This window comes from Apaloderma vittatum, unplaced genomic scaffold (genome assembly GCF_000703405.1).
Source record: "Apaloderma vittatum isolate BGI_N311 unplaced genomic scaffold, ASM70340v1 scaffold35501, whole genome shotgun sequence".
NCBI classification, from domain to species: domain Eukaryota; kingdom Metazoa; phylum Chordata; class Aves; order Trogoniformes; family Trogonidae; genus Apaloderma; species Apaloderma vittatum.
The window spans coordinates 2,619-16,156 of NW_009700370.1; the positions used below are offsets into that span (position 1 = coordinate 2,619).

A 13,538-nucleotide genomic window follows, 5' to 3' on the forward strand; every position below is an offset into this window, starting at 1 on the left:
GTTCTGCACTGAAAGTACTTGGTGTCTTTTTTATTAAAATCATTTGTATTTTGGATATGCTAGAAGTGAGTGATTTCTGTATCTGTAATATATTGGGTTATTCAAATAGAACAATCAGGAACAAATTGTGTTTCTGCTCTGCTTAGCCCTTGGTCTAAGGATTTGAAATAGTTTTGCAGCCTCCCTTTTGGTGGTAAATATTAAAATATATACTGAAACATCACAAAATGATGTTTTCACAGTTGTAAAGCCTAGAAATTGTTATGGTAGCAAAACTTGATGTATAAATTTAGATCCCTTGGTCTTACAAATATTTAGACCCAATTTGTTATATGTATTGATCATTCATTGGCAGCGCTTGTGTGCGTTCAGTGCCAGAATCGAGGTCCCAGTTAAACCCTTGGTTTAGCCTTTTGTTTTGTGCTAGTGCAACCAGAATCATACATTTCTCTTTGTGGGTAGGAGGGAGAACAAAATGACTACCTCTTGTAGACTTGAACTCATATTTTTATTTCAAACTACCTTTCACCTTGCCCCCAGAAAAAAAGTCTTGGAGTTCCTCCGGTCACGTTATACACTTGAAAGTCTGAAAATTGTAAGCTCTCTCTGATTCTGTGCAAAGAGGTAGCTTATCAGAGAACAAAGACATGCACTTACTGTTACCTCTGAAGAAAAGAATTTGGTTTGATACTAACTCTACTGGATACCACAGTGTCAAATACAAGAGGAAAAAAAGATCTGAAGAGTTTGATCTGAGCTCCTGCTTCTCTAGGCTGCAGCAGTCACAAACCACGAAGTTGCTGGAAAGGCGGCTTCGGAGTTGTTCTGCTGGGAGAATTAAAGTTTAGTCAGATAAAGACAATTTCCCAGATTTCTGTTAATGCAAATATTGTAATGCCTAAAATAAAATAAACCCCAAACAAACCAGGTTTAGGAATATTTGTATTTGAAAGGAAACTGTCAGCTTGAAAGGCAAATCAGAAAGACACTTCAGTTTCAGTTCTGAAATCTTCTGTCAGTTTTGATTTTCTTAACCTTTCCTTTTATGTTACGGCTTTTTTGTGTGTGGCATTGTGGATCTAAATACAAAGCAATATGTTGGAATACCTGGGAACACTGGCCAGTCTGGCTTTTAAATGTAAAACAAGCTAATGGTAGAAATTATGAACTACTATCAAATTACACATTTAGAACAGTCTAAGACAGAATTATCAAATTGAAATGATCCTGAGAAAACCTTTTTGAAACAAACTTAAAGAACTAGTTAATTTTAGTATTGTTTACAGCAGACCAATGTTTGACTTGTTTATCAGTGAAAAACGCAGATGTATTTAAAAAAAATAATAATCAAGAACAAAGCAGTGTGGTGACATTTTTTCCCAAGCAACAACTACACATAGTTGTGTTGCAAAAACCATAGTTTCAGTGACATGGAGATGGGTATGCTTCCCGTTCAGAGGTTGTTTACTAGAAGTGAAAAATGCTGTATGTTGGATGTGAAAACTTGTATTTACTGAACACATACTAATGTTTTCCCATTGGAGAAGTTCTGCTAGGACAGCTTCTCAACAACAGGGCTGTCAGCTGGTGTTAGAAGCTCTCTGGTATTGGCTGTCTCTTTTCAGACCACAGAGTGATAAAGCCAATTTCTGGTACTTACCAGATGGGTACCATTGTGAAAGTGGCACCTGTGTCTCCAGCCATAGTTTAAAAGGGTCTGGCATTATGAAAATAAAAGACAATCTAAAGAAAAACTTGTATGTTTGAAAGCAAACTTTGTAATACTTGAATTTTTTAATACAAGTGTGATGAATTCCCAGATTTCTGTGGTTTTGAATGGGTATTATGTAAAGCTAGGGTCTACCTAGTCCTCAGTTTTTGTTGTTACAGCAGTACTGAGCAATACTTTATTCTGTCAACCTCAATTTTAGTTTTTTTTTTTTTTAAATATATTTTTCTTGTTGCTGAAAGATACATTAAAGGTTTCAAATTTTGATCTTTAGCTTGAAAGACATGAGTCTGGAATTACTGCCAGTTTTGTTACCCAAATAATGGATGCTGGGGAAGAATGTACTCCAGTAATTTTGAAAGTATAGTACCAAAAAAGTGTGCTTATGACATAGTGCTATGAAAGCATATATAATTAAAAATAATAGATTTCTGAATTATTAAAAATGTTACATAATTTTTGTCTTCAGATCCCAGTGACTTGATGCTAAGAATTTACAGAGCTGAGTCGTTTGTTGGCCTCCAAGAATATAAAACAGCCATAGAAGATCTAAATTTTGTTATTTCTAAAATGCCAAATTGGCCAGAGGTAAGTTGATATGAACTTTAATTTTGCAAAAATTGCTGTGTTTATCAGTAAAATTAATGAATTTAAATTATAGTTGCATCAAGAAAATGGCTTGTACGATCTGCAAAATGCTAAAAGATATCTTAAAATAGTTAGTTATGTGAGACAGACTACTGATGAGTAGGGCAGATTAGAGTTGATTGATAAATCTACTTGGAGCTGTTAATTTAGCTTTCATCAAAAGCTTCAGGTATTTTTTGAGTCACGACAGGATGGTGGTTTTGGTCAAAGAGGCGTTTTTTTGGGAGTATTATGAAGTACTTTTGTGCTGTCTTACTTCTTTTATGTGTTCTCTTATCAAAAGTTTTTAGATATTTACGAACTTCAGCTTAATGTTACTGGACTGGATGGTTGGCTGAAATTGTACAACCAGCTTTAGTTGCTTGAAAGCAAAACTTCTGCAGTCTGTACATTTGGTAGGTTGATATAATTGCGTTTTAAAATTTCTTAGTGTCCTGGTTTGAGAGCACCAGGACAACGAGTTAATCCTTCCGAAGAACGGCACTTCCTTGAGATGTTAATACTTTGATTGTATTTCCCAAAGTCAGAGGTTTTTAAGCGTTATCTGTTTCTTGAGAACATCACATGAGATGAGCAAGCACTGTTGCCAGTCAGGACTAGAATTCTTGGTCTGTTAAGTCAACATTTCTCTCATATTTTTTGAGTTTTATTGGTAAAACAGTTTGCTATATAAATAGGACAACAGAGTTTTCTTTTTCCAAATTCTACCAAAGAGTCAAAAAATATTTAGCACGAGCAATAAATTCTTCTGCAGTAATATTAGCTAAAAGAAGTAAGCGTGTGTTTGGGGCCTTTTTTAGTGCCTCCTGCAGTACTTGCAGTTGACATAGTGTATGGTGATGTAACCTGTAACAGCTGGAGTTTGGGTTTTTGTTTATTTGTTAATCTTTATGAAGAGAGGGACACTTTGCTGTTTTAATTTGGAAAGTTTTTCTTCGAAAAGCCCATAGAAACACAGTGGGAACTGAGCTTTGCAAATAGCGCAGGCAGCTGGGGAGTCACTTGCCGTCAGAACTCCAAGAAACTGCATACTGCAGCTCTGTCTGAACTTCTGAGCACAACAGGAGCAGCAGGATCTTGCCACGCAAGGGGAGAGAACCACTGCTGTCTTGTATCTCCTGTGCTCAGCAGTTCTGTGGCTGCTGCAAATTCAGAGACCATCCTGCTTTTCACCTCTCACTGCTGGTAGAACTGTCCACTTTATTTCTCTGTGCTTGGAAAGAAATCTCACTTCGCCTGAGCTTAGTTTTATGAACTCCTCTAACAGTTCTTAGCTGTAGAAAAATGAAGTCTGTAAGAGGAGGATTAACATACTTTCCTTCTTCGGGATACATCTTAATGAAACTGTCCAGATCCATCAAAGATGATGCATGCCCTCATCTGACAGCCTTGTTTAACAGATGCTGTTGTTAATACTGGCAGTTTTTCTGTAGGAACTGTCCTCTGGGTATTTTTCCTTTTTGTTTTTTTTTTTTTCTTGTTTTGTGGGGTTTGTTTGTTTGTTGATTTGGTTTATTTGGGTTTTTTAAGTTCAGTTTCTGGCCCATTACCCAAAATCTCATGTACATCTATATATTGTTTCATCTAACTTTTGTTAGATAACTCTTGTTTTTACTGCAAATGCAACTTTTAAAAATTGAGGTAAGTTGGACAAGGGACTTCTTATTCCCCACGTGATATAGGTAGGTTCAGCAAAATTCAGTAGTCTCTTCTCGCACCTTGTTTTTCTTTTTCTTTCAGAGAAAACAGTATACAGATTGGTTTTTTTCTTAGCTACTGTCAAGTGTTTAAGAATCAATTGCAGTTGAGGGAAGCAGTTCCAAAGTGCATTGGTTTGTGTTAAAAATGTAGATTAATATGTATGTAAGGGATGCATGGTTTTGCATGGTGCACCCTTCCACAGGCTGGAATTATAAGGCTTTTGATGAAACAGAGTAAAAAGGCTATCCTGTAAGCTGTGATATGGAGTTATGTAATAATTTGTTTTGTATCTCTCTTCTTCTCTGAGAAGGTGAGAAATAAGGCCTTTTGTGAATTCAGTACTAGTGGGGATTTTTTTAACTCTTTATATAAGACAAAACAAATGAACCAAGAGGAGACTAACACCAGGCTATCCCCTGAACCTTTTCAAATGCTGGAGGGAGATGTGCATTAGACAAGATCGATCCTCCACACACAGCACAGACAGCTGAAGTTTGTTGAAGAGTGATGCTCTTCTTGTCACAGAGGGTTCCCATTCTAACTATGGTAACGCCTGTAAGATGAATACTGCAGTTCTGCGTACTCTCTGGAAATGTCTTTGTGGTATCTGTTTTTCAGGTCTACTTCCGGAAAGGAAAAGTGCTGCAACACTCTGGCTTTGTAGGTGATGCCTTACAACTGTTTCTACAGTGCTTAGCCCTTGATGAGGACTTTCTTCCAGCCAAGCTAGAAGTAGAAAGGGTAATTTTATTTATGAAACTGGATGACTGTTTCTGTCTTGATGCCTTTGTGAAGCTTCCTTTATGGTATCTAAAAATCTTCAGTACATACAGAGGAGGCTGAAGTGACAGATTAATTCCTTTCAGGGTGTGCTATACTGTGTTGAAGGGTTAGTCCTAATCCACACATTGTAAGTACATTTAAAAGTACATATGCTTTTGAAGCTACTAAATGAAAATCTAGAAAACAGGAAAGCAGGCAGCAAGTTAAATATTCTAAGTTGAACTCCTTTGTGCCTAGAGCACTGCAGTTTTTCTTTGGTAATAAAAGTTTATGATGAAAAATCTGCATGGTATTGAATTGATAATGTCTAACTCTGTTTGCAGAGCTCACTTGTAGTAGAAATTCTAGATACATTTCTCCTTAGTAATGTAGGTATGGAGGTTACTGCTTGTTCTCAACTGTTACTTCTCAGTTACTGCTTAAATAAAGCTCTGTTTGAGGATAACTTTGTGTAGACTAAAATTCTTATATTTGCTATATAGTTTCATGATATAGCTATGTCTAGATCCTTTTTCATTATTACGAATGTTTAGCTCTTTGTTTTCTAGACATTGTGTGATGTGCTGTCACCAGAGAAGTTAGGAGAGAGTCTGAAGGAATCTGCTTGGAATTTACCACATATTCGAAATAAACCTTTTATACCTGGTTTTGAGGTCACCGAGTCTTACGGCAACTTACAGCTTTGTCCTGAGCAGGTAACAAAAAATATAGGATAACTTTTCTCTTTGGCTGATACGCAAGCATCAGGCGTTCTGATATCCTTATTTGTCATACTTAGTTCCCAGCCTAAATGCTGACTTTCTGTAATAGGCTAAATTTGAAGAAGATAATTGAGATTTGGGAGTAATTTATTTTCATTTGAAGTGTTAGACTCCTTATTCCGGTGAACTACTTACGAGAAGGTACTGAGATTTGATATTAGTGACTTCAAAATAAAGATAAATACAGTTTTGTTTTTTCTTTAAAGCAGATGAAGATTTTTAAATTGTTAATGCTAAGCAAATTAGTGTCTTGACTTACGAAATTTCTGTAGTTAACTGGTGAGCTAACTGTGGGTATCGGTTTGGCTTCTATGTCTTTGCATGTTCACATCTTACTTAGGTTTGTGTTACTCTTTAAGTACAATTGAACTCATCTTACTCTTACAGAGTTTAGAAGGATCAGATGTGTTGGAGCCTGTCAGTGGAAGCTTAAATCGTGCACAGTCTGCCCATGCTCTTAACTCAACAAAAGACCTTGCTGAGGAAGATGGCTTAAAGAGAGTGTCTTCTGAACCCCTTCTCTCTGGCCAAGAAAAAGGTGCTTTGTTGAAAAGAAAGCTTTCCTTTTCAGAACAGGATACAGTTGTATGTGAAGAAGGAAGAAACAAACACAAAAAGCAAGGAGGTGAATAGTCAGTTACTTTGAAATTTAACGTATTTACTGTCTTGTGCCTTTCTTTGAAGGAGTGTTTTGTCTTGCTTTTCCGTAGAAAGTACAAAAAGGGATGTGACACTGGCTTTTGGAACAATTCCAGGGGATTTAATTGAGGTATCAGATTTCGAGTGCTCTCTCTGTATGAGGTAAGTTTTTCTTTATTCAGTGTTTCTGTTATAGATGCTTGGCCCCATATCTGTAAGAAATATAGACTAAGGTACTTGCAGTTTGAGATAGGTTCTGATATCAGTTAATAATTTTCAGCCTCCCTCTGTCCCTGCAGTTAAATATTTATGAAAGTGTTCCTTGCTATAGTGCTATGTAATACAGCGTTACTGTGATGGAGATGCCTTTTAAATTAAATTTGGCATTGTCAACTGGTAACCTTGAAAGGACAGAATCTTTTGTGGTTGTATGTTAGGGTTTTTTTCAGTCAATAAAACCATTTAACTTACTCTGGGAAGGCTAATGCTTAGAAGCATTGCCTGTGAACTTACTTGTTTAGGAGATATAACTATAACTTCAGAATGTTAGTCTACATAAATATAGCCTATGTATTGGAAAGCTCTGAGTTGTCTTGCTTTTCAAAATAAATACCTGAAAATACATGATTTATGCCCATAGTTATGTTGCTAGTATGTAATGCTGCTGTTAAACCAACTTGGCTCCCCAAAGAATCACTTAATTTCTGTGTATTCTGAATTTCTCTGTAGTGAGACCAAAATCTTTGTATATTACAATAAATATTTAGAGCATTGAAATGTGTGCAGATTCATCAGAAAACAGAAACAAAAGAGTGGTAAATGGCAACAAACTGCAGTATAGAGGAAAAAGTAGAATAAGGAGGTGTAGGATTAATTTTCCTCTGCTTTGTTATGGTATAGCTAGTCTTAAAAATTAAAGAGGTTGATCGCTGACTTTTCTGGAAAAACAAACACTTGCCATGGCATCTAACTTCTAATAATTTTGTTTCAGGCTATTCTTTGAGCCAGTGACAACCCCTTGTGGACATACTTTTTGTAAAGGTTGCTTGGAACGGTGTTTAGACCATGCGCCTCAGTGTCCACTCTGTAAGGAGAGTTTGAAAGAGGTACTATTTCTCAGTAGAGATCACAAATACAGTTGTATCGTTTTAAAGGCTGTTTCACTTAACCACCACAACTTGGCTTCATTTGGGTTATGGATTGTTGCTAGAAAGAAAAAACTTCAGACAAACTTTCTCAATACAAGTTGATTAGGTTTGCTTGGGGGGGTCTTAGACGTTTTATGTTTCTATAACCATCTACTTTATTGGTGTAATAAATCCAGAGTGTTTGTAAACTTCGGTAACTATTCAGTAAATCCTCTTAGTGGTTTCTGTATGCTGTCTTTATTTGTATGGCTGTATAACCTGGGAGTCAAATTCTCTCTGGTAAGCGTAGAAATGCAAACTGAGTTAGGTGCTTGATTTGTCAGACACTAAGAACTAAAATAGAGGATCTCATTTTCAAATATTAGAGTAACATTACGTGTTAAACAATGAAGCATGAAATAATGACACATTTCATGTATCATGGTTTTAAATAAAGCTGCGTTTTCTCAAGCCTGTTGTTCATATATATGAAAAGAAAATATTTCTTTTCACATTTCTTACAGTACCTTGCAAGCAGAAAATACAGCATCACAGAACTGTTGGAGGAATTAATAATGAAATATTTGTCTGATGAATTATGTGAGAGAAAAAGAATTCATGCTGAAGAAACTGCTGAACACTCAAAGTAAGATTGCTGTCTTTTATCTAGAAAACCTGAGATATTAGTGTGAAAATACTTTTTAGAAATGTTAGATCATTTTTATGATTATTAATGGCATATTATGGATGCAAGAAGGAGCATAAGACATGCTAGTGTGGTGCCTTAAATGTGTATTTCAGCAGATTAACAGGTTTTTAACTACTCTGGAAATAAAAAAAAAAATCACACTTTGATAGTAGCTATGTGAGTCTCTTAAGTCCTCTAGAAAACATGTTTGCCCTTCCGTTTCTTTTTCCACGTGCACTGTTGTGAAGCTTCAGTTTTAACTTTACTGCAGTTAATGAAGTTATCCTCTTGAGTTGGCTGCAGAATCTCAGATATTTGAATTTCTTTCAAAGCCATTTATGATATACATTAATTGCATAAGGATAGATGTGATCAAAAGAAATTGTTGGGATTTTTTTGTAATCTTTATATTTGTCTCTAGTTGAGTTCTTCAGATATAGAAAGCGTCACGTATTGTAGATATGAATGTTGGAAAACTACTGGAAACTGTAGTTCATGCAACTTACATTAGAGAATCCATACATCAGAATTATGGTTTATAGTCTGAAAGGTATTAAAATTAAATACCTGGTAATGTTTTAATACAAACTTCTTTGTACCAACTGTACACACTTGATAAAGTAGCATGAAAAAAAAGTTTTTCAATTAGGCTGAGACATATTATAAGGTAAAAATTATCCTGGGTTGCATCTTGTGATCTGGAGTCCATCACTGAAAGAATCTAGATGGTGACCCAGCTACTGTGTAGTTACTGGGGGCATAATGGCTTGTGTGGCTCAAACTAAAAGAGGGAATAACTAACACCCCTGTCCCCAAACAAAGCCCTTCATTCACTGGCTAGATATTCACTGACTACGTAACTGTGGGGCTTACTGTCCAGTATATGTTCAAATCAGTACATAGGTATTAAGTCACTGTTACTAGTATGTGGTTTTATGGCTTCTGAAAGTTATTCCAGTGTGCTTATTATTAAACTTTGAAAAGAGTGCTTTTTGACCTCAAATATAGCAAACATACTGAAAAAAATGTATTTTCTCGGTGCGTAGTTCAATGTTTAGATTTTTAAGCCACACATTTCTTCCGATGTTCTCTTGAAGCTTGACCAAGAATGTTCCAATGTTTGTTTGCACTATGGCATATCCTACTGTGCCTTGCCCTCTACATGTGTTTGAGCCAAGATACCGACTAATGATTCGCAGAAGTATGGAAACTGGAACTAAACAGTTTGGGATGTGCATAAGTGATTCTCAAAATGGGTAGGTTTACATCCTAATTCTAAGCTTCTATTCTCTTATGTCTTTTTTTAAATTATAAAAAGTGTCCTTTCAGAAGGTATAGCATTACTGACAAAGATCTCTCTTCTAGTTTTGCAGATTATGGATGCATGCTGCAAATCAGGAACGTCCATTTTCTCCCTGATGGACGGTCTGTTGTTGATACAGTTGGTGGAAAGAGATTTAGAGTTCTACGGAGAGGGATGAAAGATGGTTATTGCACCGCAGACATCGAATACTTGGAAGATATTAAGGTACTCAGAATGTTGTCTAAATAATATCTCAATATTTTTGTTTAATTTCTTCTCGAGAGCTCTGTTTCAAATATTTAGGTCCCCAGACCACTGGAAGATTCAGTACCAGCACGTGGAAGAAATGGAAGCTAGTTTAATTTTCTATTATAAAGCAACAAAGAAATAGTGTGGGGTTTGAGCAATAATTTGAAGCTGTAACTTCAAAAAATATCACAGGACTTCTTTACCATTCAGTCATTAGCAATCAAGGTTTAGGAGAATGCAAGAAACATATCTAAATGTAGTTGAAATTGAATGTTTCTTCATTTTAGCTTAAACAGCTTAATTTATCTCTAATTTTCTTAACATGCCTTTTATAGGTTGCTGATGAAGAGGAACTAAAGAAACTGAGAGAACTTCACAATCTTGTTTACAATCAGGCCTGCAGTTGGTTCCAAAACCTAAGAAACAAGTTCCGCACTCAGATTCTTCAGCACTTTGGGCCAATGCCTGACAGGGAGGAAAATATACAGGTAACACGTCGTTTAATATCAATTATTAGGTGCTAATTTCTAAAAATAAAAACTATATTAACAGCTGCTAAACTTTAAAAGAAAAAAGCCCACTTTTTTACTGAACTTCAAAGGCAGTTTGGGTTGAATCTTTTTTTTCTTAAGATGAGCAACAAAAGGCAATTCTGTCGCTGTTCAAGGGTTGTTGCAGAAAAGGATGATATGCTTCTGTGGAGATAAAACTAGTAAACTGAGACCATTTGTAAAAGTTCCAACAGCAACTGTTGGATTGTGTAAAGCTGTTAGAATTCAAATGGAACAAAACTTGCATTTTCTTCCCTGTGACATGTGCAGGCAATAATCTTTGGCAAAGGGGTGACCACAAGTAATGCCTCCTTTCTGAGCTAGTGTCGTAAACTGCTGCGACTGCTAGAATTTGACGAATGTTTCTTAAGAAACTAGCTGCAGCAGTCTGTTTTACTGGTTATTACTAACAGTTAGTGAAGGTTGGTGAGATCTGGAGGAAAGCAACATTTAAAAATACATAAAATTTGGCTTTCAAAGTGGAATTATAAATTAAATGGGATCTTATGAGAGCCTATCCCTCACCATCTGTTACATGCTTTTATGAGAATATACTAACAGATCTGAAAGGACTGTAGATGCTGTGGAGGCCAGTGCCTGAATTCAGAAGTGGTTTTAGAACAATTTATTTAAAAAAAAGGCAAATTTTAACCAACATACTAGGAAGGAGGGATGAGTGTGCAAAATCATGATAATTAGAGCAAGGCAGCAATATTGTGGTGTGGGTGTGTCCCTGAGATTTACGATAGGATGCAAATAAATACAGATGTGAGGGAGGAATCATCCTAGAGTGTACCATTGCCAGTAATATTTCTGCAGGTCTTTTGAGGTGATTAATCTCTGCAGTGATAGGACCTCTGCTGAGGGATATTATGTCCCGTTCTGGGCATGACGTCTCAGGCTTCACATAGGGAATGAGTAAAGCACAGAGAGAGTTTACATAGTATGTTTTATCAGCTTAGAAGAAACTGATTAAGTAGTCTTGCTCTGTCTTGGAGGATAGAGGAGTCCTTTGAGTATAATTGCAATGAAAATGTTAGGCTTCAAGAATATTGAAGGCACAAGAATAGCATGGCAGGTCAGGGATGTAGTTTTTATTAGGGAGGTGTGTCATTAGCTGACCTGTACACAGCTAATAGTTGCTCTAAAATAGTTGCTCTAAAAGCTTAGTTCAGGTGTGCTTTATTTGACTTCACAGTTGGGGAGGGATCGGAAGAGATCCCTTAAGAACCTTTCTGATATCCGGGATTTGGAATTCTCTAGTTAACACCAAACTTTAAACTAGTCTTTATCATTGACAGCTTTGTCTTTTGATGTCTTTGTGATAGTCAACTATATTACATTTATTATGGGTAACCAACTTATCTTTTATTTTTAGGCGATGCCCAATGGTCCTGCTTGGTGTTGGTGGCTTCTAGCTGTTCTCCCAGTAGACCCTAGATATCAGCTATCAGTTCTCTCGATGATGTCTTTGAAAGACCGTCTGATGAAAATCCAGCATATACTCACATATTTTTCTAGAGACCAGTCCAAGTGACTAACCGCCTGGGTCTTCCTGAAAAGTTACTCTGTTCTGGTTGTAGTAGCAGCTGGAATTTTTGCTGCCTTTGCACATCTAGCGCTGGTTTGAGAAGTGTAATGAAACTGCTTTTTCTCTCTCCTCCCCACCCTCCTGACTTCCTGAACCGTGTGGTTCTTTCAATGCACACTTCCTTCAACTATGAGAGAAGACCACTGACGATTGCACAGAGTCAATCCAGCTAGATATGTTTTTCACGTTATCTACATTACAATTTGCACTATGTAGAAGAGAACCTTTTTCAGACTTGATCATTTTAGCCACTGACTTTTTAAAGCTGTGGGAAGTGCAGGACTTAAGGCTGACAGTCCAAGTTTACAACATTGAGGAGATATTAAAGGTTTTGCAAATGTTTGCCTCATACAACTGTTCTTTTGCTGTTTGCACAAATGTTTGAAACATAGTATTGAATGTCACTGTTGGATATTACTACTCTTGTTGAATTATCTTGACCATGAATATGGCACACATTTTTAAGTTACCTTGTAATTGTATGCGTCACAAAACAGGTGACATCATGAAGTGTATGCTGAATTGAGAGCCAGTTTTAAGGAACAAATGCAAAAAAAAAAAAAGGTACTTCTGTCTAAAAATACTTAAACTGTGAATATGGTTTACATACCCAGGCCTGTACACATTAAAGAGGAAACTGAAAACTAAATGCTAGTACCAGTTACATTTCTACTGGGCTTTTCAGGCTGGCTGTTCTTCCAGAGCACACACTTAGTTTATAGAGCTTAGAAGAAGAAATGTTAGAGAGTGTGTGTGTGTTTATTGGGGATTGTGCATCCAAGATTTAAAAGCTTAAAGTTTTATTTGAACTTTTTAAGTTGGTGCAAATGTGAGTTCTATGCCTTATTCATACCAATAGTAGAGCACACTGCAGTGGCAAGGTTAGCATCATGCTGCCAGTAGGTACTTTTTGTAATTAAAGGTTTGCATATTTGTGAATATGTCTGATACTGGCTTTCTTGTATGTAAATCATTTGTAAAATATTTCTTAAATCTTGCTTTTGCTAATATATTTAATTTTCAATAAAAGCTAAAAGTTTGTAATATTTTTAACTTTATGAGGAAGTAAAAATCACTTTCATTTTCCATACACTTCTATTCTGGGATCTTAAGTAAATCCAGAAGCAGGTGTTTAACCTACATCAAGGTTGAGGGCACCTGATGGACATAATTGGTACGTGCATAATCTGTTTCTGCTTATAGTACCTGTCTCAGGCTGATTATTGATCAGAGAAGTTTTGTGCTGGTGTCCTGCTTTTGTATCCACTTCATTTCAATCAAGGTGGTTTCAGGTGTGAAGTTTGCATTTTGAAAAAAAAAGTCGTGGGAAACCAGACCTGCTAGTCGGATGCTCTGGCCGTGTCCTCTTTGAGTTTAAGGCTTGAAATGTTACAGGCAACCCAAAACCTGCTGGGTAATTTGTAATGTGGGCTTCTATCTAAGGTAAATTTTCCCTTTATTGTATTAATAAAGTTCTGGGTTAATATTCTTCGGAAAGCTTTATATTGGAGTAGTAAAAGAAGAAAGGGGATCCTCTATTCCTCTCCTTCGATATGTTACAACCTTAGAAACTTATTCTTTATATCACTAGGATCTTAAAAATGCAGGTGACGGGATTTTTTTTTTTCTTGACAGCAAAACGTCCTTGTAGCCAGGCTTGAAATACCCAAATAATCCAGTGTTTTGGTTTGGGTTTCTTTTTGTTGCCAAAAGCTTTATTTTTGAAATTAAGTATTCCTTAGTGTGCTGGAAGATGTGGCTTGTAGGT

The 13,538-nt window shown here is 36.3% G+C and overlaps 1 protein-coding gene across 1 annotated transcript; it reads left to right on the forward strand.

The window, feature by feature from the left end:
* Positions 1-2,191: 2,191 nt before the first annotated feature.
* Positions 2,192-12,189, forward strand: LONRF1 (LON peptidase N-terminal domain and ring finger 1; the record flags this gene model as incomplete). Its single annotated transcript, XM_009878729.1, has 11 exons — positions 2,192-2,317; positions 4,697-4,819; positions 5,410-5,556; positions 6,010-6,247; positions 6,333-6,423; positions 7,253-7,367; positions 7,913-8,034; positions 9,174-9,332; positions 9,442-9,604; positions 9,964-10,116; positions 11,558-12,189. Coding segments are annotated over 11 exons (1,596 nt in total), but the record flags the coding sequence as incomplete, so codon positions are not given.
* Between the last annotated feature and the right edge of the window lie 1,349 nt (positions 12,190-13,538).